Raw genomic sequence first — 22,724 nt, 5'->3', positions numbered from 1 at the left:
CAGATAGACAAGCAGGAGAACGAGATTAAAAACAGGAGGAAGCCAAGAAGCCCAGACAGACTTTACCCTGGAACCCAGAGGCAGCAGAACATGAGGCTCCCCCTCCTTTATACCACCAGGTTCCAGACGGAGAGCTGGGGAGGGGCAGGGTGTCTTCTGGATAAAGAAGGATCAAAATAAAAATTTGCTCTACTGGGACTTCCCTGGTCATCCAGTGATTAAGACTATGCTTCCACTGCAGGGAGCACAGGTTCCATCCCTGGCTAGGTGAACTAAGACCCTGCTTGCCACCTGGTGTGGCCAAAAAAAAAAAAAAATCCCCCTTCCCCAAATCTGCTCTACCAAACACCATAAAAGGACACAGATAGCAAAGCCAGAGAGGCACACCATCGCACTGCGCTTTTGATAAAGCAGCAACTGCTGTGCTCTGGAATTCTCGATGGCTCCCCACTGCCTACAGCATCAGGTTCACACCCTTTATTATGACTTGCAAGGGGTTCCACCTCAGGTCCTGATGGTGCTTTTCTGCCTCACGCTCATCGCTACCCTACCTCCCCCCACACGCCTGCTTCAGCACTTACAGCCTCCCACTGCTCCCCAACCCTTAGGGTCTTGATCCAGCCCCCGCTGCTCCCCAATGCCTGGGGCCTTGATCCATCCTGAGCCTTCCTTGCTGCTTCACTTAGCTGTTGTTGTTTAGTTGCCAAGTTGTGTCCAACTCTTTTGTGATCCCAGGGACGACAGCCCGCCAAGCTCCTCTGTCCATGGGATTTCCCATGTAAGACTATTGCAGTGGGTTGCCATTTCCTTCTCCAGGGGATCTTCCTGACCCAGGGATCAAACTTGTATCTGCTGCTTGACAGCCGGATTCTTTACTGTTGGCCATCAGGGAAGCGTCTCTTAATAACGTATCCCTATTGTTTCAACCAACCCCTGCCCTCCTGCCGCGTATTGGCTTTAGACTTCAACTGGGCCCCTGGCAAGAATAAAGAACGCAGGCATTAGGGGGCCAGGGAACAGACCTAGGTTCTGCCACCAAACGCTGGGTTCAGCCTCAAGCAGAACTCGGGCACACGCCTTCACATGCTCCTTTATAAAGCGGGCAGTGCGACCTCTACCCGCGTCAGCCACTGCCAAGCCACTCGAGTGAGATAATGGAGCCAAAGGGCCCTGCACAGCCTCAAGTCTGACACGAACCCAAGGGATTAGGAGGCCTATTTTTAACTCCCCACATCCTGACCGAAAAACAAATCCCTCACATACACCCGGCAGATCCCTATCAGGGGGCCTGGTGGAGCCTTTGGGAATTCTCTCCTCCCGGAAGCAGCGCCAGCTTTGATGGACGGGAAAGGCTCCCAGATCCCGACTCCAGCCAGCGCCAGCTTCCATTATGTCTGGCTGGGTCCCCCTGCCCCCCGTCAGACAGCCGTTTCCTGGTGGACTCAGTTGTCACATCTTCTCCAGCCGGTGACAGACCGGGTCACCAAAGCTGCTGAGAAAGGCATTCAGTCATTTACCCATTCATTTACCCCTCCCTCCCACCCCACCCTCTCTGAGGAGGTGGGGCCTGGGACGGCCTAGATAAGAGTCAGCTCTAAGGGACCCGTGCTAGGATGCTCAGTCCAGGGCTAGAGGAAGGGGTGGAGACCAGTGAATGGAGAAAACCGAAGTGACAGGACACTCAACAAGGGCATGCTGGGAGAGACAGGACTTCAAGGGCCCTTGCTGGCTTCTAACTGGACAAGGGACTTGGGCAGCATCTGAATCTAAAGCCAGACCATCACCAATCTTGCTTCTCTCCCTCCAGCACCATCAGCATCCCTTGGACCTTACTCCAAGATGGGTCTTTAATAGCCACTGTGACCTACAAGGAGATGAAGACTTCACACTTGGGGACACAGACCTCCTCCCTGGTCATGTGGGCCAGCTGTGTGGGTGTTGACCAAAGTTTCTTCCCCTCCGGCCCACCTTGCCCACCTCCCACCACCTATGACCATGTTCAGCAAATGATGCTAGCAGGGAAGCAAGTTTAGAAGGAAAAAAGCCTCATTCTGAATGGGGACCCGTCATCAAGGAAAGCCCCACTCCTGGCTCAATGACCTTTGCTAAACACAAAGATCGTCAGTCTCTGCAGCCCTAGAAAAGTCACAGGATCCCCGGGTGCCTCTGGAACCATGTCTCAGGACCCCCAAGACAATCCCCAGGACCTCACAGACCCTTTGGAAATACCTGACAAACCCTTCTGAGTTCTAGAGAATCAGGTGCATCTTGGCTATGCTCCTCTGAGACCTGTGGTTCCGCCTGCAGGTGGGGGTGCTGACAAGGTACCCTTTTCAGGCCTGGTTCCAGGCCTCTCTGTCTTTGATGCCACAAAGCCGGAATAGACTTTCTTAAATAGCAGATCAAGAACGAGCCAAAGGAGGCAGAAAAGCCTCTCCAAAAAGCCTCTGCGCATCTCTCGGCTGGAGCCGGCTTAGCCCAGAACACAGACAAACAGGACCCCCACCTGTTCGCACCAGGGAGTAGGATGCAGGCAAAAGCTCTGAGCCAAGAGCATAAAAACCAAGCCCAATTACAAGCCAGTGTCTGACTCTATAAGGCTTTATGAGCATTTACCAGACCAAGAAAGGCCCTCGTCGAGCCCCACCCACTCTGTGGGCACCTAGATGAGAGAGAGAGCTGGGCCTTGCCCTCAAGAAGTTCAGAACCCATCTCGGGAGACAGACAAGCCAATGACAATGTGTAAATCAAGGCAGCTGATAAGAGCTGCAAGCCAGGACCGCACAGGGGGACGGCTACCCCTTGGTGATGAGACCGAGTAGAAGTGACATTTGTGCCAGATCCCGAGGGGCAGTTAGAATTTGGGCAATGAAGCAGTGGCCGAAAGAGAAGACCATACAGGAGTCACAGACGGAGACCGGGAAGCAGACAGCTTGAAGAACAGAGGGAGAAGAGGCAGGGAGGGAAGCTGGAGTGGGTGTGGAGACTTGATGGCCAGGCCAGGGAGTTACGGGTTTGATCTCGTGGGTGGGGGACAGGGATCCACCCCCAGGAAGGGAAGAAGACGCACGATGGAGTAGAAGCTAAGAGCAGGAGGCTGGCAGAGGCTACAGTTGACAAGGGCCTGCTTTAGGAAGCCAGAATGTGGGGGGCGGGGGACGGCTCTGGGCATGGAGAGCAGACAATTGGAAACCCCTCAGTCCCAACACAGACGCCAGCTGAGAGGGGCTGGACTCAAGGGAAGGCTGGGGATGCCCCATGGAGAGACGGTAGTGGCTCAGAAGGAGTACAAGAGGCTACGATGTTCTCAGGGACTTCCCTAGTGGCCCAGTGGTTAAGACTCTGCATTTCCAATGCAGGGGGCATGGGTTCGATCCCTGGTAGGGGAACTAAGATCCCATATACCTTGTGTCACAGCCAAAAAAAGAAACAGAGAGACTATGATCTTCTCTTGGTCTCTCGGCCAAGGTTGTCCTGGGCTGAGAGAGGGATGCTGCTGGATCAATCTCAGAGCCCTGTGCTCCCCCTCAGCCCCCATCCACAACCCCCAGTCATTCCCACCATCACCCTCCTGCACTGTTCAGAGTCAGCCACCTCACCCAGCCCTGAGCATCTTCCTGCTGCCCCACCCCCAGCCCAGCTCCCTGAAGGCCCTGGACACTGAGCCCACAAAAGCCCTTTTGACTGGTTTCATAACAAGCCGCAGTGCAGCACTCTGCCCTCCAACCCCACCCAACAACCCACCTATGCCCTGAGCCCATCATGAGCAACCCCCAAGTCTGCCCCCAGAAATGCAGAAAAAAAGTGTAACCTGTGAATGTCAAGGTTGGGAGGAATCTTAGAGATCTAGCTAAACATACCCCCACCCACCCATTACAGACAAGGAAACCAAAGCTTTAAGGGATGACCAGCCCTACCCAGGATCACACAGCCCCATGGTGGCCCAGTCAAAGACTCTGGCACTAAGGTCCCAAACAGGTGGGGCAGAAAATAATGAGGCATGGGATACAGTGCAGAAAACACGTGTGCTATCGTCAAGGAACCGGGGTTCAAGTTCAGACCTTACCACCTCCGCCCCCACACACACAGACAGGAGAGCTTTGGACCTGTCACTGCAGCTTCCGGGACTCCAATGACCTCGTCCATAAAATGCGTGTTTACTAATTCAGTGTTTTCAGGAGATCAAAAAGGATCAAGTGGAACAAGGGCTCTGTGTACAGTAGAGCTAGGAGGCTGGGACAGGGACTCGGCCAAGGCCCAGGCAGGCGGTTCCTTTACCCCTCACCCCTCCTGGCCCCAGCCCTGTCCAGCCAGCAGCAGGTCAGCTGTTTCCCTGCAGGTCAGCAGACCTTCCCACCGACCAGCAGAAAGGATGGATCTCCAGTAAATTTAAATGAATCTCCAGTGAATTTAAAACCCCAATACAGGGCTTTCCCAGTGGCCCAGTGGTTAAGACTCTGTCTTCCAAAGCAGGAGGTGGAAGTTCAATCCCTGGTCTGAGAACTAAGGTTTCACATACCGCAGGGTGTGGCCAAAGAATTTTTTATTAAAATAATAATTTAAAAAACACCAATGAACACGTGGCCCCCCCTCCCCACTCCCCTCCTCCAGAAGTTAGAGAACAGCACCTCGTCTATGATCCACTGGATCATGGAAAAAGCAAGAGAGTTCCAGAAAAACATCTATTTCTGCTTTATTGACTATGCCAAAGCCTTTGACTACGTCGATCACAATAAACTGTGGAAAATTCTGAAAGAGATGGGAATACCAGACCACCTGACCTGCCTCTTGAGAAACCTATATGCAGGTCAGGAAGCAACAGTTAGAACTGGACATGGAACAACAGACTGGTTCCAAATAGGAAAAGGAGTACATCAAGGCTGTATACTGTCAACCTGCTTATTTAACTTACATGCAGTGTACATCATGAGAAACGCTGGGCTGGAAGAAGCACAAGCTGGAATCAAGATTGCTGGGAGAAATATCAATAACCTCAGATATGCAGATGACACCACCCTTATGGCAGAAAGTGAAGAGGAACTCAAAAGCCTCTTGATGAAAGTGAAAGTGGAGAGTGAAAAAGTTGGCTTAAAGCTCAACATTCAGAAAACGAAGATCATGGCATCTGGTCCCATCACTTCATGGGAAATAGATGGCGAAACAGTGGAAACAATGTCAGACTTTATTTTGGGGGGCTCCAAAATCACTGCAGATGGTGACTGCAGCCATGAAATTAAAAGATGCTTACTCCTTGGAAGGAAAGTTATGACCAACCTAGACAGTATATTCAAAAGCAGAGACATTACTTTGTCAACAAAGGTCCATCTAGACAAGGCTATGATTTTTCTGGTGGTCATGTATAGATGTGAGAGTTGGACTGTGAAGAAAGCTGAGCGCCAAAGAATTGATGCTTTTGAACTGTGGTATTGGAGAAGACTCTTGAGAGTCCTTTGGATGGCAAGGAGATCCAACCAGTCCATTCTAAAGGAGATCAGTCCTGGGTGTTCTTTGGAAGGAATGATGCTAAAGCTGAAACTCCAGTACTTTGGCCACCTCATGCGAAGAGTTGACTCATTGGAAAAGACTCTGAGGCTGGGAGGGATTAGGGGCAGGAGGAAAAGGGGACGACAGAGGATGAGATGGTTGGATGGCATCACTGACTCGATGGACGTGAGTTTGAGTGAACTCCGGGAGTTGGTGATGGACAAGGAGGCCTGGCGTGCTGCGATTCATGGGGTTGCAAAGAGTCGGACACAACTGAGCGACTGAACTGAACTGAACTGAACCTCCTCTGTGAGACATCAGAGGCCATTGTGGGGCCGTGGAGGAGGAAGCGGGTGTGTGTGGAGCAGGTCCTACCCACCTGTCCAGGGTCCCCATCACCCAGGCTGAGAAATCTGTGTACCTGGGCTTCATCCAACATCTTCCAATCCTTCTAGAAAGCAGAGGCTCGATGTCTGGAGGGATGGGGGTGGGAGTGGGGATGGGAATGGCACTCAGGGCCTCCTGGGAGCCAAGGCCACATGGCCATGCACATCCACTGTGGCAGGAGAGGCCTTATCAGGGTACTTCTGTCCTCCGAGAGCCTTCCCCATAATGTGTGACATCCACTCAGGAGACTTCCACAGCCCTTCACAGACAGCAGTCATCCTCCCCACTCCCCGCCCCAGTGGGTATAACATCATGTTCCAGGAAGGGAAAGTAACCAGCTCAAGGGAGTGACGTGTTTGTTATATGCACGGGACGGAAGTAGGAGTGGAGCCATGGGTCCTAAAGGCAGATGCTGCCTTTGGGATGTAGCCTTGCTCCTTATGGGTTGTGTGACCTTGGGTGGATCTCTTAACCTCTTTAAACGTGTTTCTTCATTTGCAAAATGAGGATAAGATAAGAACCCACCTCATGGGGCTGTCTTGTATGGAAATAGTACGTGTGAAGTGCTCAGTACTGGGTCCAGCATATAACAAACACTCAATAAATGGTGTTATGATCATTGCCAGATTCAGTTCGGTGTGTTGAACGCCTCCGGGAAGGAACAGAATGCAGGCACCAGGGGACCACAGTGAATAATTGAGCCAATAAGAGATGCCTGAAGGGCTGTACCAGAACCAGTGGGTAGAAGTAACAGAGACACAGACTTCTACTCCAAACAGGAAGAATTTTTGAACAGACTGGAGTTGCCCAATCATGAAACTGGCTGCCTGGTGGGCTGCCACTCGAGGAGCCCAGCAAAAAAGACTAGATGCTCACCAGGTGGAGATGCAGCTTGGACAAAGCAGAATGGGCATGGAGCAGGTGGATGATCTTGAAGGTGACTTTGGCCAGATTCTGCACGTCAACCCCTCTCCCCATGTGCTGGTTAATTTTCCCTGATATTTACAGCCGCTACCACCTAGCATTCAAGAGGTGTGGGAGCAGATCGTGGTAGACAGAAGGCCTTATATCTTCCAAATAATTCATGACAAGGATGGGGATGGATGGGGCTGTCTTAAATCTGAGGCCTGCAAACCCACTGAAATCATATGCTCTGGGGAGGTGGGCACATGCATCTGTGTACTTTTCTCAAACGGACTAGTTAAGAGCGGCTGAGAAAGCGGTCCACACTGACTTTTGAGAGAAGAGGAAACTGAGTCACAAAGGATCTGGGTCACTCTGGCAGCAAGAAGGCCCAAGTTCCAGGATGCAGACTGGCAATCCAAAGCTGTTATCCTTTAAGTCAGATACCTTCCATGCCTAACCTCACAAAAGCCTCACCACACCCTCCAGGAGTGGAAACTTGGAGCTCAGAGAGGTTAGGAAGCCGGCCTGAAGACGCACAGTGGATGAATGGCCAGGCTGGGGTCTGAACCCAGGTTCTCTGGGCTCCAAAGCTTGTGTCTGGTATGTTTTTTTAACGCTCAAGTGGACCATCTCAGGTCAAGAAAATAGAAAGGCATTTGGCTTTGACATTGAGAAGCAATAATGATGATCATTAAAAAGGATGACCCTCATAGGTGACAAGAGACATACCTAGTTATCCTCAGTCAAAATTAAATTCAAATCAAAATTAATTTCTCCCTTGCATAAAAGAAGAGGGCAGGAGAGGAGAAGCGCAGTATCCATATGACTCAAGCCAGACAACTTGACACCTGGAGAGAACGGACCGTTCAGAAACCAGAAAAGCCCATAGTGATTCCCACCAGGCTGGGGACTGAATCCTAGATGGCTTTGGTCCCTGTTCCCACTCTGCTTGCTCAAGATATTTTCTGGAGGGTAGTGTTCCAAGGCAGCCCAGGAAACAGAAAAGAAATCTCACTTCAGTGACTCCGCCCCCCTCCCCTGAAAACCGAGGAGTGGCTACTGGTTGAACAAAACAACACCCCACACTTGGGTGCCCTGGGGTGCCTGGCTCTGGGCAGAGAGGAGTGGCTGTCCAGTCATCAGCCTCCAGAGGGGAACTGAAGAAGGGCCGAGGTTTGGGGCGACCACTTGGAAGCGCTGGGGTTGGGAGGCTGCATAAACCCCCCAGTCAACCCCCGCCAGCTGGGGTGCTTTCCTTGCAACACCCCTTGTTAACACCGCGCGGTACTCTCCCAAGGACCCAGCGGTCTAGGCAGGCGCACTAAAAGTTTATAAAGACCTTTGCACCACGCAAAGGTCCTCGCGGCATAGGGGGCTGTAGCCTAGAAGAAGGGTAGGAAAAGCAAAGCCGCAGCCCACTCCTCAGTCAGGCACCACTACACCTCCCATCAGGGTCTCCGGATCCTTTCCAAGCCCCGATCCCTCTAGGACCCCGGAAACCCCCCTCATACCGACTCGGGGGTGCCTAGCTCTTACCTCTACTCGCCGGCCTGGGCGCTGGGCTCTGCCATCCCAAAGGCACCGGAGCCCGAGCAGCGCAGAGTGGAGTCGCGAGGTGGCGAGGTCGGGGGGTCTCGGAGCCCAGGAAAGTTTCCGTAGCGTTGGCCAGGCCAAGAGGAGCGGAGCCGGCCAGGCAGGCGGCGGGCCCCCGGTAGCGCGCTCCGGACGGCCCCGCGCCTCCGCCTGCACCGCGGTGCTCTGACTCCCGGGCTCCCCCGGCCACTCGGCCGGCCCAGCCCCGCCAATCGCAGGCCCCGCCACCCGCAGCTCCGCCCGCCCGACCAGGACCCAGCGGAGGCGGGGAGGGGAGAGGCGGGGGCGCACCTGTTTGGCCAATCGACCCCGCTACTACCACCCGCCCCGGCCGGACTGTGCAGGGCCGATCCCCTCCGCTCTCCGCACAAGCCCCCAGTCCCCACTTTGGCCCGGGATCGAGGCCGGGCCACACGCCCCCTCCCATCCCACACCACCTCGCACCCGCGATCTGGGTCTGGCCACACCCCCTACTCTCCTCCCCCGGCTCAGGCTAGCCTGCGGAGGCCCTCGGTGTGGCCGGTGTTCCTGGGAATTAATCCCAGCTTTAGCCCGAGAACCATGCGGGCTACCCACCCCTCTTTCACTCTTCACCCTCCTCTCCCGCAAGGATTTTCGCCCCTCGGTTGACCCCTTAAACTCTGCTGTGCGCCTCCCTTCGATCTCCACCCGCAGTGGCCGTGGACTGATGCTAGGTCCAGAGGTCCGGTAGAGGCGGGGTGGGGTCGGGGTAGGGCGGGGGTTGTGTCAATGGGAAGGGACGTCCAGCCCTCCCACCAACAAATTCTCAACCCCAGCAGAGTTGGGGCAAACATCTCCAGAATGTGCTTGCGATTCATTTCAGTAGGTTCCCCAACTTCCTTCGGAGTCACAGTCAAATTTAAAGCGGGACGGTTTTATTGTCCCATTTTCCAGATAAGAAGACTGAGGCCAAAGGGAGGGAAGAACTTTTCGAACGTGGTGGCGAGACTGCGACTTTTTTCAAATCAAAGGTGAGTTTGCAGAGAGCGCCTGATTCTTCTCCCCAAGCCCTGCTCGGGTTCCGACGCCTGTTTTCGCCGCGCCCCGCCCCCCATCCTCGTCCCCCGCTGCTGCGCCGGCCCCTCTTCCCTCTCCGCGGATCCGGGTAGGGAAAGAGAAAGAGGCGCCAACAAGTGCCTGGGGAGAGCGAGGGGCGCGCCGGCAGCCGGCCTGGTCTTACCTCGGCAGCAAAGCGTGTCCTCGCAGAGGGCGCCGGCGGGAGGCCCCAGCAGCGGCAGGGAGGCCCAGGCGAGCGAGTGGGAGGCCGCGCCGCCGGCTCCCATCCCGGACGGCTTCAGCAGCTCCTCGGCCCGCGGGCCTTCCACCCTCCGCGGCACCTGTAGGGACAGCGCTGTGCCCTGGGGCCTCGGCCTCGGCGTCGGGGGTGGGACCTGGGCCAGGCCCCGGGGTGGGAACTCCTGGTGCGGGGCTCCCGGGACTCCTGGGACTGTCGCGGCCGGGCTGCCGGCGAGCGCAGGTCGCGCTGGGCAGGGTGCTATTTTTATCAAGAGCTGCTCTCCCAGTTGGACAGACAGAACCAGTTAATTCGACAGCTCAGGAAAGGCCTGCACCGGGAGCTCCCCGGAACGGCAGCCGCTGCTCGGCTGAAAGCTGATCCTTCGCATTCCTGCCTCGGGAGGCGGGAGGGCGGGAGGAAGCCTCTAATTCCTGGGAGAAGCCAGCGTCCTCTTTGAAGGCGGCTCCCGGGTCCCAAGGGCACGCCCAGGGAAAGGGCTCTCTTCTAGATCGACTCCGAAACCCCGCCGGTCTACTTCGCTGCAGACTCCAGGCCTCAGACTTCCCAGAAAATGTGCCCACCCTAGGTCACTCTCCCTACTGGTCTCCAGTACTGGGAAGAGCCTCCCGGAAGTGGGATTTCGCGGGGGCGCGCGCACAGACACACACACACACATCACTCAGGATCGACTTGCTGAGAAAGGAAAGAAAAGTGAAAATCCTGCCCCAGATGAGCTGAGCTGGAGGATCAGGTAGAGGTCTTCTGAGCCTGGGCAAAATGGGATGGATGGATGGACAGGGCGGCTCTGCAATCCTACAAGAACACCTTCTGGCTGTGTGACCTTGGCAGATCATCACCTCTGTACCTCGGTTTCCTCTTCTGCATAAGGGGAGCCCAAGAGATTGAGTGTCAGAAGGCTTTTGCAAACAAAAGCATGATGTGGATGTTTATGTAATGAATGATGAAAGAGACATAAAGATGAATAGACATGGATCTGATCAGGGGAAGCCACTAGCTCTTTGACTTCAAGGAGGTGCTAAGGGTCTAAATGGTACAACTAGACTGTATGATATTAGCCCAGGGATAGATAAATAGGCCAATGGGCTAGAGTAGAGGCTGCAAACATAGATACATGTATGGAACTTCATCTGTGGCAGAGTGGTACTGCAAGCCACTGGGGAAAGGGTAGACTTTTGTATAAATGGTTTTTATGGAGCAATTGGACATCCATGTTGGAAGAAAATTAGATGGAATCCCTACCTCACACCATGCATAAAGCAAGATCAATTCCAGGTGGATTAAAAACTTAAATGCAAAAACTTTTTAGTAGGGAAAGATTTCTTAAAGATTCAAAAAGCACAAACTATCAAGAAAAAACATACATTTAATTAGAGCATAACTTCTGTTTATCAAAAGAAGACATGTGAAACGTGATAACTAGAGATCTACAAGTCAGTTTTCAAAAGAGACAAGAGAAAACTGAATCAAAAACATAAACAGGCAATTCTAAGAAGGGGAAACGTGAATGTCTAATATCAAAAGAGATTCAGCCTCACTCAATCAAGGAAATGCAAAATAGAACCACAGAAAGTGCCATTTCACACTGGGGAGACTGGCAAAAAGCAAAGGGGAGGATGGCAGAAAGTGTTGATGAAGATGTTGTACAGCACAGACAACTCTGATGCACTGCCAGTAGAGGGGGAATGGGTACCACCTCGCTGGAGGACAATGTGACCATATCTAGAAATGACACTCGAACCCCAGTGACCCAGAGACTTGGCTTCTGGGATAAATCTGGAGAACTTTTTGCTCACTACAACCGCATTATCCTAGTAAGAAATCTAAAACAGCCTCATCAGTGGACAAAATGCTTCAACAAATTGTAGACAGAGCAGTGAAAGTCTACACTGCAGTGAAAATGACTAGAAATTCCTTTATGAATCATCATAAGTGGGGGAATAGGCAGCAAGTTGCAGAAGATCAAGTTGTGTAATTTGCTCATGTAGAATTCTAAAACATTAAAGACAAAATGATACTCTCTGTTGCTAGGAATGCATACATGTGCTAAAAGTATAAGGAAATTCAGATGAATGACACAGAAACCATTCAGTTCAGTGCAGTTCAGTCTCTCAGTCGTGTCCAACTCTTTGCAACCCCATGAACCACAGCACGCCAAGCCTCCCTGTCCATCACCAACTCCCGGAGTCCACCCAAACCCATGTCCATTGAGTCAGTGATGCCATCCAACCATCTCATCCTCTGTCGTCCCCTTCTCCTCCTGCCCTCAATCTTTCCCAGCATCAGGGTCTTTTCAAATGAGTCCGTTCTTTGCATCAGGTAGCCAAAGTATTGGAGTTTCAGCTTCAACATCAGTCCTTCCAATGAACACCCAGGACTGATCTCCTTTAGGATGGACTGGTTGGATCTCCTTGCAGTCCAAGGGACTCTCAAGAGTCTTCTCCAATACTGCAGTTCAAAAGCATCAATTCTTCGGCACTCAGCTTTCTTTATAGTCCAACTCTCACATCCACACATGACTACTGGAAAAACCATAGCCTTGACTAGACGGACCTTTGTTGGCAAAGTAATGTCTCTGCTTTTTAATATGCTGTCTAGGTTGGTCATAACTTTCCTTCCAAGGAGTAAGCGTCTTTTAATTTCATGGCTGCAGTCACCATCTGCAGTGATTTTGGAGCCCAGAAAAATAGAGTCAGCCACTGTTTCCTCTGTTTCCCCATCTATTTGCCATGAAGTGACGGGACCGGATGCCATTATCTTACCATTCAGGAAGTGTTTACCTCTTGGGGACGAGGGAGATGTGAAGGATGATGGGAAAAGCCATCACCCCGATTGGTAAGATTTTATTTCTTGATCTGAATGAAGAGGAACATGTGTTTCCTTGACTTTTAAGAACATTTTCAAAGATATAGAGCAAGCATGATGATATAAAATATAAAATCCACTCCGGCTCTGAACTTCAGTTTCCTTATTTAAGTGATGTGGTCATCATGTCTGTGAAGTGCTCAACACAAGGCTAACTCATGATGACGTGCTCAGTAGAGCTTAAGAACACGAACAGCTTGCCCCCCAGTCTCCACTGGGGCCCTTCACACCCTAGTTCCGGCCAGCTGAGACTCCTTCACTCAAGTATCACCATGCAATCAGGTCTCCCAAACCCCCAACCTCTGACATGCCTTCATAAACTGTTCACTGTTCCTGGAATGCCCAGTCCTCCCCCATCTCTGCTGGGACAAGGTCTGTTTCTCCTATTACAATCCAGTTCTGGGCATTTCAGGGCTCCCAGGCAGAGGGTTCCCAGGCCACGCACGCACCCACCCACCCATGCACCCCACTATCCTTGTTAATCACATTGTGGATTGTTGCTCCTGTGTATGGATCCATCTCCTTCAGCTGACTGTGAACTCCTCAGGATTATCAGTGTCTAAGCGACCACGGCAGCCCTCCCACCCAGGCTCAGAAACATCTGTTGAATGTTACCAGGAGTAAGTGGATCCAGATACTCAAGAATAAAAGAGGTCGTGCTAAACTATCAGAAGTAAAGCAATCTCAATATATAGATTGACTGCTTGGTCTTCATGGAGCATCCTTGGAGGTTTTGTGACTTTTGGGGTCAGAGAGAGAGGGTTCACATCCAGGCCGAGCCATTTGCCAGCTGTGTGAACAAAGGTAGGCTATTACATCCCTCTGAGCTCAGTTTCTGCACAACCAGGAAAGGACTAGGGCTTATTGCAAGGGGTTCTTGCAAAGATTCAGTGAGATGTTGTTCACTTGCTCAGTCGTGTCCAACTCTTTGTAACCCCAAGGACTGCAGCACACAAGGCTTCGCTTTCCTCTACTATCTCACCGAGTTTGCTCAAATTCCTGTCCATTGAGTCGGTGATGCTATTTGACCATCTCATCCTCTGCTGCTCCCCCTTCTCCTCCTGCCCTCAATCTTTCCCAGCATCAGAGTCTTTTCCAATAAGTCGGGTCTTCACATCAGGTGGCCGAAGTATTGGAGCTTCAGCATCAGTCCTTCCAGTGAATATTTGGAATTGATTTCACTTAAAACTGACTGAGGTAATAGAGGCCAAATGCATGGCCTCAATTTTGGAACAGGTAGTGATTATGGGAATATTGACCAAGAAGGAGATGTTTGGAGGGGAGGGTGGAAGGGACCGTTTGGTTCCTAGGAAAGTGGGGAGCTGGTAAAAGAAATACCTGGGTGATGTTCTCCAGTTCTGAACAAAAACATGCACCTGGAGGCTGACCCAGAAGATGGAGGAGTCAGACGTATGCTCTGAGTCAGTGCTTCGTGTGGTCCTTCCTCCTATCCTTTGTCCTACCTCTGGGTATGGGTCTGTGCAGCATTTCAGAACCACACACCCCCTACCTGGCCCCCCACATCCACTCTGACCCCCTCCAATCTGTTTTCACATGTAGCCCAGGGATCCCAATCTGGACCTGTCTTTTCCTTGCCAGCTTCCATCTGTAGGGGCGACGGAGCCTGTAGCACCTTCCCCAGGGACGCGTCTAAGGCGATTTACCAAATGTGTCTTTACTCTGTATGCAAAATCCACATATGTCCACTTGTCGGGCGCTTCCATCAAGGCAAAGTACAGGCTGGCAGATTGCTTATAGCCCAGACTCCGGAAGATGAGTTGGCCAGTGTTACAAGTTGTACAAGCAAACAAATATATGAAGTCAACAGGACTATGTGGTCACCAGAAAAGAGCAATGCTGTGCATTTCATGGGTTCAGATGAGATTTTCTGAACTAATGAGCTGATCCTTTTTGATCCAGATCACACTAGACAATATCATGTTATCCTGATAACATGGACATTAGCCGTTGTTGGCGCTTAGTCCCATGAAAATGGCCACATGAGGCAGGAATCCCATCTGGCTCAAGGTCTGCCATCCTGATGCTTCTCAGGGAGGTCACTGATGACCTCCTTGATGGTGACTCCAAAGGACACTCGTCTATCTTGATCTCACCTGATCTCTTGGCCAGACTTCACCCTCTGGTCCCTTCCATCTCACCATCCTCTCCCAGCTTTTCTCCTAGCTCTTTGGTCATGTCTTCCTCTCCTTGGCTGCCTCACATTACTAGGCTACAAAAGCTGCAGTTGGAGATTGTCTGCTTCCCTCTTATCCTTCCAGACTCTGTTTCACGGGCAATTTCAGCTGCATCCAGGCCCCTGGCTTCAACTGCTGTCCTTGAGCTGGTGATTCCCAAATGGTTATTTCCAGGCTAGTCCAGGTACTGGCTATCATCTCTTGCCTGAGCTTTGCAAAGAACTGAACTGGTTCCCTTCCTCCACCTGGGCCCTCTCCCCATTGCCCCCTCCCTACAGGTCTGCCTTCTGAGGTTTTTAAAGCTCAGATCCAATCCTATCCACCACCATCCCACCCCTGCTTGGAAGCTTTCAGTGATTTCGTGATGCCTTCATGTGGCCTACCAGGCCCTGGGTGGTCCGGCCCTGCTCATTCCTCCATCTCCCTTCTTGCTGTCTCCCCTCTCCCTCTCTGCCTTTAGCCCCCCAGTCAGCTTCCGAGCCCCCAAATATGTGATGTTCCTTCCCATTATGCAGCCTTTACACACTCAAGGCTCTCCGCTGTGGACCACTTTCCTCTGTCCCCTCCCATCCTGCCTCAGTTATTTCTTCCACAGCAGCCTTGGTTCCCCAGCCTCAGGCAAGCCTTTTCAGGTTCTGCACACTATACTTCCGTGGCACAAGTCACTGTCTTTCATGGTGTTTATTGCATTTGGTGACTGTACCTCCATTATGTGACCACTGGATGAATGTATCGGCCTCCCAGGGCCGGATGTCCCTGAGCACAGGGATCACACCTGGTTTTATTCCTTATTGTACCCCTCCGTAGCTCAGCTGGTAAAGAACCGCCTGCAGTGCAGGAGACCCCACTTAAATTCCTGGGTCGGGAAGATCCACTGGAGAAAGAATAGGCTACCCACTCCAGTATTCTTTGGCTTCCCCGGTGGCTCAGCTGGTAAAGAATCTGCCTGCAATGCGGGAGCGATCCCTGGGTTGGGAAGATCCCCTGGAGATGGGAAAGGCTACCCACTCCAGTACTCTGGCCTGGAGAATTTCACGGACTGTGTAGTTCATGAGGTCATAAAGACTCAGACACGACTGAACAACTTTCACTCACTCCCCACCTCTAGCAAAGGCCCTGGCACATAGTAGGTGCTCTGTGAGTGTTTATTGAATGAATGAGTGAACCCAAGTCTGCTTGCGCACCTCCAGCACAGGACTCTGTTTATCATTGTTGGGCACTGTTCATTGTCAGAAGTTTCTACACCTCTGCCCACTGATATGCACACAAGTGGGAGTACAGCCACCTCTGAGGATGCTCAGAGAGTTTAAGCAACTGTCAGAACATCACACAGCATGGAAATACAACGCCTGTCCTTGAACTCATGTCTGTCCAAATCTCCATAGGCTTCCCTGATGGCTCAGTGGTAAAGAATCCACTTGCAATGCAGGAGACATAAGAGATGCGGGTTCAATCCCTGGGTCGGGGAGACCTCCTGGAAGAGGAAATGGCAATCTGCTCTATTATTCTTGCCTGACAAATCCCATGGACAGAGGAGCCTGGCAGGCTACACCTCCAAAGGGTCGCAAAGCAAACTGAGCACACAGGGCCTATGAGGCCACACCATCACTTTATAGTCGAGCAAACTAACCAATGAGAATTGCCTCCTGGGGTGATGAGACCTCACTCAACGACAGAAGTGAGATTCAAAACCAGAGAGACTGAAGTATCACGAGAATGAACACCCAGGTCCACAGGCACCCCCAGGGCAAGGATGACATGAATGGAGAGGGAGAGAAGGGAGCAGAGCAAAGCTCTGATCCAGTGTGTGCAGGGCCCTGAGGGTCACGGAAGATTAATAGTAAAACGTGCAAACCTCGCTTCAAGCTCAGAGGTGTTTGCAAATCAAATATGCACAGAGAATGCAGCTGCAGTCAGACACTGAATTACACTGAACAGGAGGAGCTCTGGTTCCCAGGACAAGCCTGTCTGGGGAGTGGGGTGGGTGCAGCCCTGCCTGGGTTTAATCAGCCCCCAGTGCTTTGATTCTGCCTTTGATTCTGTCAGTTTCCTCACACCCACCCCTGCGGATCTCAGATTCCCTGGGCGCCAGAGTCCATGTCACTGGGTCTCCCTCTGTGTCTGGCTCTGGGCTTGGTGCTGAGGGCACAGATCAACAGAATAGTGGGCTGCTCTCGTGTGCAGAGTAAGAGACAGGCAACAACACTGCCTGGGCCTGTAGAGCACCCCTGGGTGCTGAGCCCATGTGCTCATGAATGAGGCAGGTGAGTGATTGTCAGGGCCCTGATGCCAGCCTCATGGGCCAGAGGGGAGGCCAGGGGAAAGTCTTCCAAGGAGGTGACTTCTGAGAGTGTCTTGACGGAGCAGAGAGAGAAGTTAACCAGGTGGAGAGGAAACAGCTTCTGCCAAAGCATGGCCATCTGAGCCGGCCTGGCCCAGCGAGCCAGGGGTTCTGATCAAGCAGCTTGGAGGGGGTCAGGAAAGAGGGCAGAGCTGGGTCAGGGGGAGCCCTGAGCACCACACCCAGAAGCAGTGACTTCAGGCAGCTCCTGGGAGGTCTTAAGTAGGAGCTGTTCGGTCGCTCAGTCGTGTCCAACTCTTTGTGACCCCATGGACTGCAGCACGCCTGGCTTCCCTGTCCTTCACCATCTCCTGGAGTTTGCTCAAATTCATGTCCATTAAGTAAGGGAGGGACAGCCAATCCTTGAATTTTACAAAAATCCCTCCATCTGGGGGAGGAAGGTAGATTTAAATTATGCTTCTAAGAGCATAGTCAGAGGAGGGTTGACTGGGAGTGAGGAACTGGGTAGATAGCTCTTCAGAGGGAAGACAAGAGATTGGGTGACTGCAAAGAGGAACAGTTTGAGTTGGGAGGGGGTGGACACCATGATTTGTAACACACCCCCCTTTGAGAAGAGAGGCCTCACTCCTCCAGGTATAGTGAGGCTGCTGCAAGAGGGCCCTCTTTGGGGGTGGCCTCTGCTGAAATGAGCCACCACCCTGGAGGCGATGCCCCTTCCCAGGGTGCCCTTCCTTCCTGTCTAGTGGCCAGTCACCCAAAGTACATAAACTCCCAGCCCGTTGACACTACTCAGGACAGTTCTGGAAGGCCAGCCCTGCTCCAGGGCCTTCCCAGCCCTCCATAGGGGATGCTGAGATCTGCTCTCAGACTGTGTAGTCACTCAACTTCTCCCTCTCCTGCCCTGCCTAGGCCCTTCCACCAGCAGGCCCTGCTGGACCTCCTACATCCTAATATGTCTCAGAGCCTGCTGCCTGGGGAACCCACCTTGTGCCTAGGAGAACTTGCTGTGTGTCCCAGCTGGTGGGAATTGACCCAGAAGAGACTGTGACCTTGAAGCCACCAGTGAGAAAGGTGAGCCATACTCTAGGGAACAAGGAGGGTTTTGGGAGCGGAGGCCAACTCCTCCTGAGACAGAAGTGGAGATTGGAGGCAATTTGGGGTGGGGAGAGTGTCAGGATCTAAACACAGTCCTGCCTGGTCTTTTTTTTTTTTTTTTTCTTATGCAGTCAGTAAGGCTGGCTGCTGAGAGGAAAGACAGATATTAGAATGATAACATAAGAAAGTAACAATAATAGTGTCTGATAAATGTTGCCACAGCAGTAATTGGGAATGCGGGGCCTCAAAGGGTGCATAGGAGTTCGCCAGGCTGCATGTCCAGTGGGGAAAGTCATACCAGGAAGAGGAAACATCTGGTGCCCAGAACCCAGCTGGGGATAGGATTGCCAGATGAAATACAAAACAGTCAATTAAATGTGACTTTCAAATAAACAATGAATAATTTTTTAGTATGTGTCCTATGCTGTATTTGTGATATACTAAAAAATTATCTGTTATTTACCTCATCCCCTTCTGACCCCCTCTCTACCAGCAGTTCACGGAGGGGTCCCCCACGCTGTGGCCCAGGTACTTCTCAGAGTCCACATTATCCCACTCTTGCTCAAACACCTGCCGCGGCTCCCCATTGTCCAACCATCAGTTGGTCATTTGGGACCCTCTCTTGTCTGATCTTCAGTGGCTCTCCCAACCCCACCTCCCAGCCTTGAACACACCTGCCCCCCTTTAATCTCCCAGCTCTGGGGGTTTTGATCAACTGTTTCTCTGCCTACAATCCCTCCACTGTGTACTGTGTCCACACTTCCAGAAAGCCCCAGACCCCTCTGGGTGGAAGGGAGTGGTCATCTCCTCTGGTTAATAGCCGTAGCACCTCTGGTGTGTCATTGCTTGTCTCTGAGCTTCTGTTCCTCTGTCTCTAAAATGGGGACAATATTGCCTCTCTTAAGTGGCTAATGGGACAAGAGATTGTGTTCAGAAAATGCCAGACACTCTCTCCAGTGTTGGCATTCCCCCTGCCCGTGCCTAGATCCTGCCAGGGCACAAATGCACATGTGTGAGTTGAATCAACACAGAAGTCCCGAGCTTTCATCGTTTAAATTGCTTCTTGGAATTATCATGCCCACCAGTGGAACTTAAATAAATTCAATTTCTCATATGAAGATGACCTGAAAAGAGGCGGACAATGAAGCCACTGCCTTCCTGACTGTGTTCCAACGGACAAGGAACCAAACCAGCTCCCCAGAAAGGACCAGTTTTGGAACCAAGCGTGACTCCCAACCTCTCCAGCTTGGAGCATGTAATATCCGCCACACACGCTTCTGTCTCCAGCCCTCCCAATCCCAGACCACAAAAGGTGATTTCTTACAGCCATTAGCATAATTACCCGACTGCGACGCTATGGAGAAGTGATTAGATGAGCCTGAGATTTTTGCACAGTTATTTGTCTCAAGTAAGTCACCTGAAGTTCATCTGCCATCAGGATTCATAGCTGCATTCTCTAATCGCAGGGAATTATTTTGCTAATAACAGAGGTACCTTGATCTAATTTAGTTTTAATGCCAGGAGGTGCCCTCCTAGAATAATCAGCTTCAGGGCAATTCCAATTTCCAGGTTTGTTACACGTTCTGGAGAGAAGATTCGATTCAAGGAGGCTGAAGTTACCTCTTTATCACCCAAAGTCATCTAGGGGCGAAATGGAATCTACCTCTGCCTGCTTGCAGAAAAATGCGGGGAGAGGCCCAGAGAGAGGGAGCCAGAGAGAGGGAGGAGCAGGGGGGCTCCCAGATAAGAGGAACCCCTGGAAGACACCACCGGCGGGTGAGGGCTGGGCTGAATTAGGACCACAAGGCATTCCTCGGGAGAACCTGGATTTTCCTTGCGTCCATTCATTATCTTCTTCATTCTGGTACTCCATTTCTGAGATCTCTCCTCTGCAAGACCTCTGCTGTTACTTGAGCACAAATATTGATAACGAACCCTTAGGCAGCCCCATTCTTGATGCTTTACACGTATTAACTCATTACATCCCGTGAGGCAGGCAGGTGCTACTCTTATTCCCATTTAGGGATGGGAAAGCTAAGACACAGAGGCTACAAAATTTGCCCCAAGTCGCCCAGCTAGTAAAGGGCATAGGTGGGATGCAGACCTTAGATGGTGAACTTTAAGTTCACAGATAAAGAAGAATCTGAGCCCCCCCAGGAATTGTTCAACCTCGACTCTATGCTCTCATTTACCCCTCACGCAACAGGGGGGCAGAGGAGTGTTGTGAGTCCCATTTTGTTGAGGAAGAAACTGAGTCCCAAGAGAGGGTTGATTTGGCCAAGGTCAACACAGTGAGTAAGTGGAGGCGTTGGGGCTTGAACCTTGAGATTCCAATTCTTTACCCAGTGCTGCTCTGGCTAAAACCGAACTCTGTGCAGTGTCTTTGAACAGCTCCAGACGCAGGCTGGTATCATGAAGAATAAGTTTGCAGTAACGGGCCACCCAGCTCTGCTTCCCGCTTTGGGGAAGTTTCTCCTCCCCGTCCCCCACCCCTCGCCCCAGAAACCAAGTGTCCTTCGCTGTCATCCCACATTACCAAACAAAGCCTGCTTCCAGATTCCTGTTCATTCACTCATGTTTATGCTTTCAGCAGAGGGCCCTGTGGTTCTGCGGTGGGAAGGGCCAGGAAATCCACATGGCCCTGTCATTGCTCTCCTCTCTAAGCCCTCCCTGGTCTTTTCTGCTCCAGAAGGAGGAGGGTTCTTTCTAAACTGCCTGAGCTACAGAACCTTCATTTCAAACGGAAAAAAAAAGTCAGGTGAACCCCACGTTTTACACCAGGTGAAAGCGAAGCTGCTCTGGGCAGAGCTGTGTTAGGGCAACTGGGGTCTCTCCTGTTTGGCACCCTCTGGACATCTTCTCAGACACAGTTGGAAAACCACTGGCCTGGGCAGAATGTCTCAGCTCTGAGGTTATAACCAAGGAATCTGGGATCCGCTGATGGCTGGTGATACCCAAAATGCTGGGTGGGCCGCAAAATGCCCTCCTGCAAGCTCCCCACCCCCTGAACCCCTGTCCTGCCTTGTTGGTAGCATCATGGGACAAATCGGAAAGGCGCCCGTCAGCAAAGCCAGGCTGTGCCCAAGCCCCTGCCCCTCAGGGAAGCTTTCCAGGAGTCTCAGCGCAGAGAAATGTTTCTGGCTTCTCCCCAGAGGCCCATGGGGTCAGTCTGTCCTGACACATTGGCCAGAAGGACAGGCTACTCCTCTCTCACTCCAGCTCTGCCCGTTTTTTCCTCTCTCGCTTTTCTAAAAACATGTGATTTTTAATCCCTCCCCCCCTCCCTCCTTCCTTCAACAAATGCTCACCAGTCACCAGCTTTCTGTTCTGGGCCTGAGGCTTCCGGGGGAATGACCCGACTTCACACACAGAGTCGGCGGCACGCTGGAGTGACAGATGCCACCAGTGCCCTCAGGCACTCAGTCGCTGGAGCCAGGAAGGCTTCCTGGAGGCTGTGGTGACCAAAGGGGCACCAGTGCGTGAATAGGAGTTACAGCAGCATGGAAGCCACTGCCAGTGGGCAGGAGATGGGCATTCCAGGCCCAGAAGAGAGGTGGATTTGGGAGTCATGGGAGGTGGGGTGAGATTGGTGTCCTGGAAGGGCTGACCAGGGGCTGTCGCCTTGATCCCGAGGGTCACGGGGAGCCAGTGGGGCAACGAAGCAGGCCAGATAGGGAGGCCAGACATGCATTACAGAAGCTCCTCCGTCTGGCTGCACACGGTTGAGGGTGTGTGTGCACACTTCCCTCTCCTTTGTCACCTTCCCACCCCCACCCTCCCTCAACACACTCCCTGCATCCTGGCCTCCCTCAGAGACAGAGCACGTGGACAGAAGGGAGGAGAGGCTTTGGGCTGTTCCGCCCTGGCCTGGCCCCCGCCCGGGAGGGCAGCCCTTGACCCTTTCACCCCCGCTGGACCAAGGGTCAGGACGAGTTTCGATCCCATCTCCACTGGCTGGGATGCTTTGATTTCAGGGCCTGTTTGTGAACAAGATCTCATGCAGGTCAGCTTCCCCTCCCCAACCCAGCACCTTCTACCCAGATCCCAGCTCAGGCAAGCCCCTGGCCCAGCCTAGCAGCCCCTCGTGGCCTGATCACACCGAGGTGGGAGAGCGGGAGGAGTTTTCTTCCCCAAACACAAGCTCTTTTGTTCCACCACTCAGCTAGACCCTCAGCCCTGCACCGCCTTGGTGGAGGTTTTCCTGGCACTCCGGGAGCCCAGGTTAGGGGAAGGGAGAGGCGTGGAGAGGGCAGTGAGAGGCTGGTGACTGGGCTGGAGGACAGGCCATTTCCGACAGCAGCTTTGGACCCTGTCCCTCCCCTTCCTCGGCTCCTGCTGACTCTGGGACTGTGCTGTGTGGCTGTGTTTAGTCGCTCAGTTGTGTCCAACTCTTTGCGAGCCCATGGACTGCAGCCCACCAGGTTCCTCTGTCCATTCGGATTCTCCAGGTGAGAATACTGGAGTGGGTTGCCATGCCCTCCTCCAGGGAATCTTCCCAACCCAGGTCTCCTGCATTGCAGGTGGATTCTTTACCAGCTAAGCCACCAGGGAAGCCCAAGAATACTGGAGTGGGTAGCCTATCCCTTCTCCAGGGGATCTTCCTGACTCAAGAATTGAACCA

General features: G+C 52.4%; 1 protein-coding gene across 4 annotated transcripts in view; it reads right to left on the bottom strand.

Annotated features, from left to right (window-relative positions):
- DAB2IP (DAB2 interacting protein) overlaps window positions 1-22,724 on the bottom strand; it is a 212,927-nt gene that overhangs the window by 176,488 nt on the left and 13,715 nt on the right. Inside the window, exon 1 of one of the 4 annotated variants that reach the window (XM_055541035.1) lies at window positions 9,572-9,973. The exons of 2 other annotated variants lie outside the window; for them this stretch is intronic. In XM_055541035.1, the coding sequence (XP_055397010.1) occupies window positions 9,572-9,674 (103 nt within the window). In that variant the 5' untranslated portion in view covers window positions 9,675-9,973. Of the gene's footprint in view, window positions 1-8,313; window positions 8,706-9,571; window positions 9,974-22,724 lie in introns of those variants that run through there. One more of the 4 variants, XM_055541039.1, reaches the window with a different exon arrangement.

Source organism: Bubalus kerabau, chromosome 11, assembly GCF_029407905.1.
Source record: "Bubalus kerabau isolate K-KA32 ecotype Philippines breed swamp buffalo chromosome 11, PCC_UOA_SB_1v2, whole genome shotgun sequence".
Taxonomy (NCBI): Eukaryota; Metazoa; Chordata; class Mammalia; order Artiodactyla; family Bovidae; genus Bubalus; species Bubalus kerabau.
Note: the sequence above shows the minus strand (reverse complement) of the source record. Positions and strands in the feature narration are given on the sequence as shown.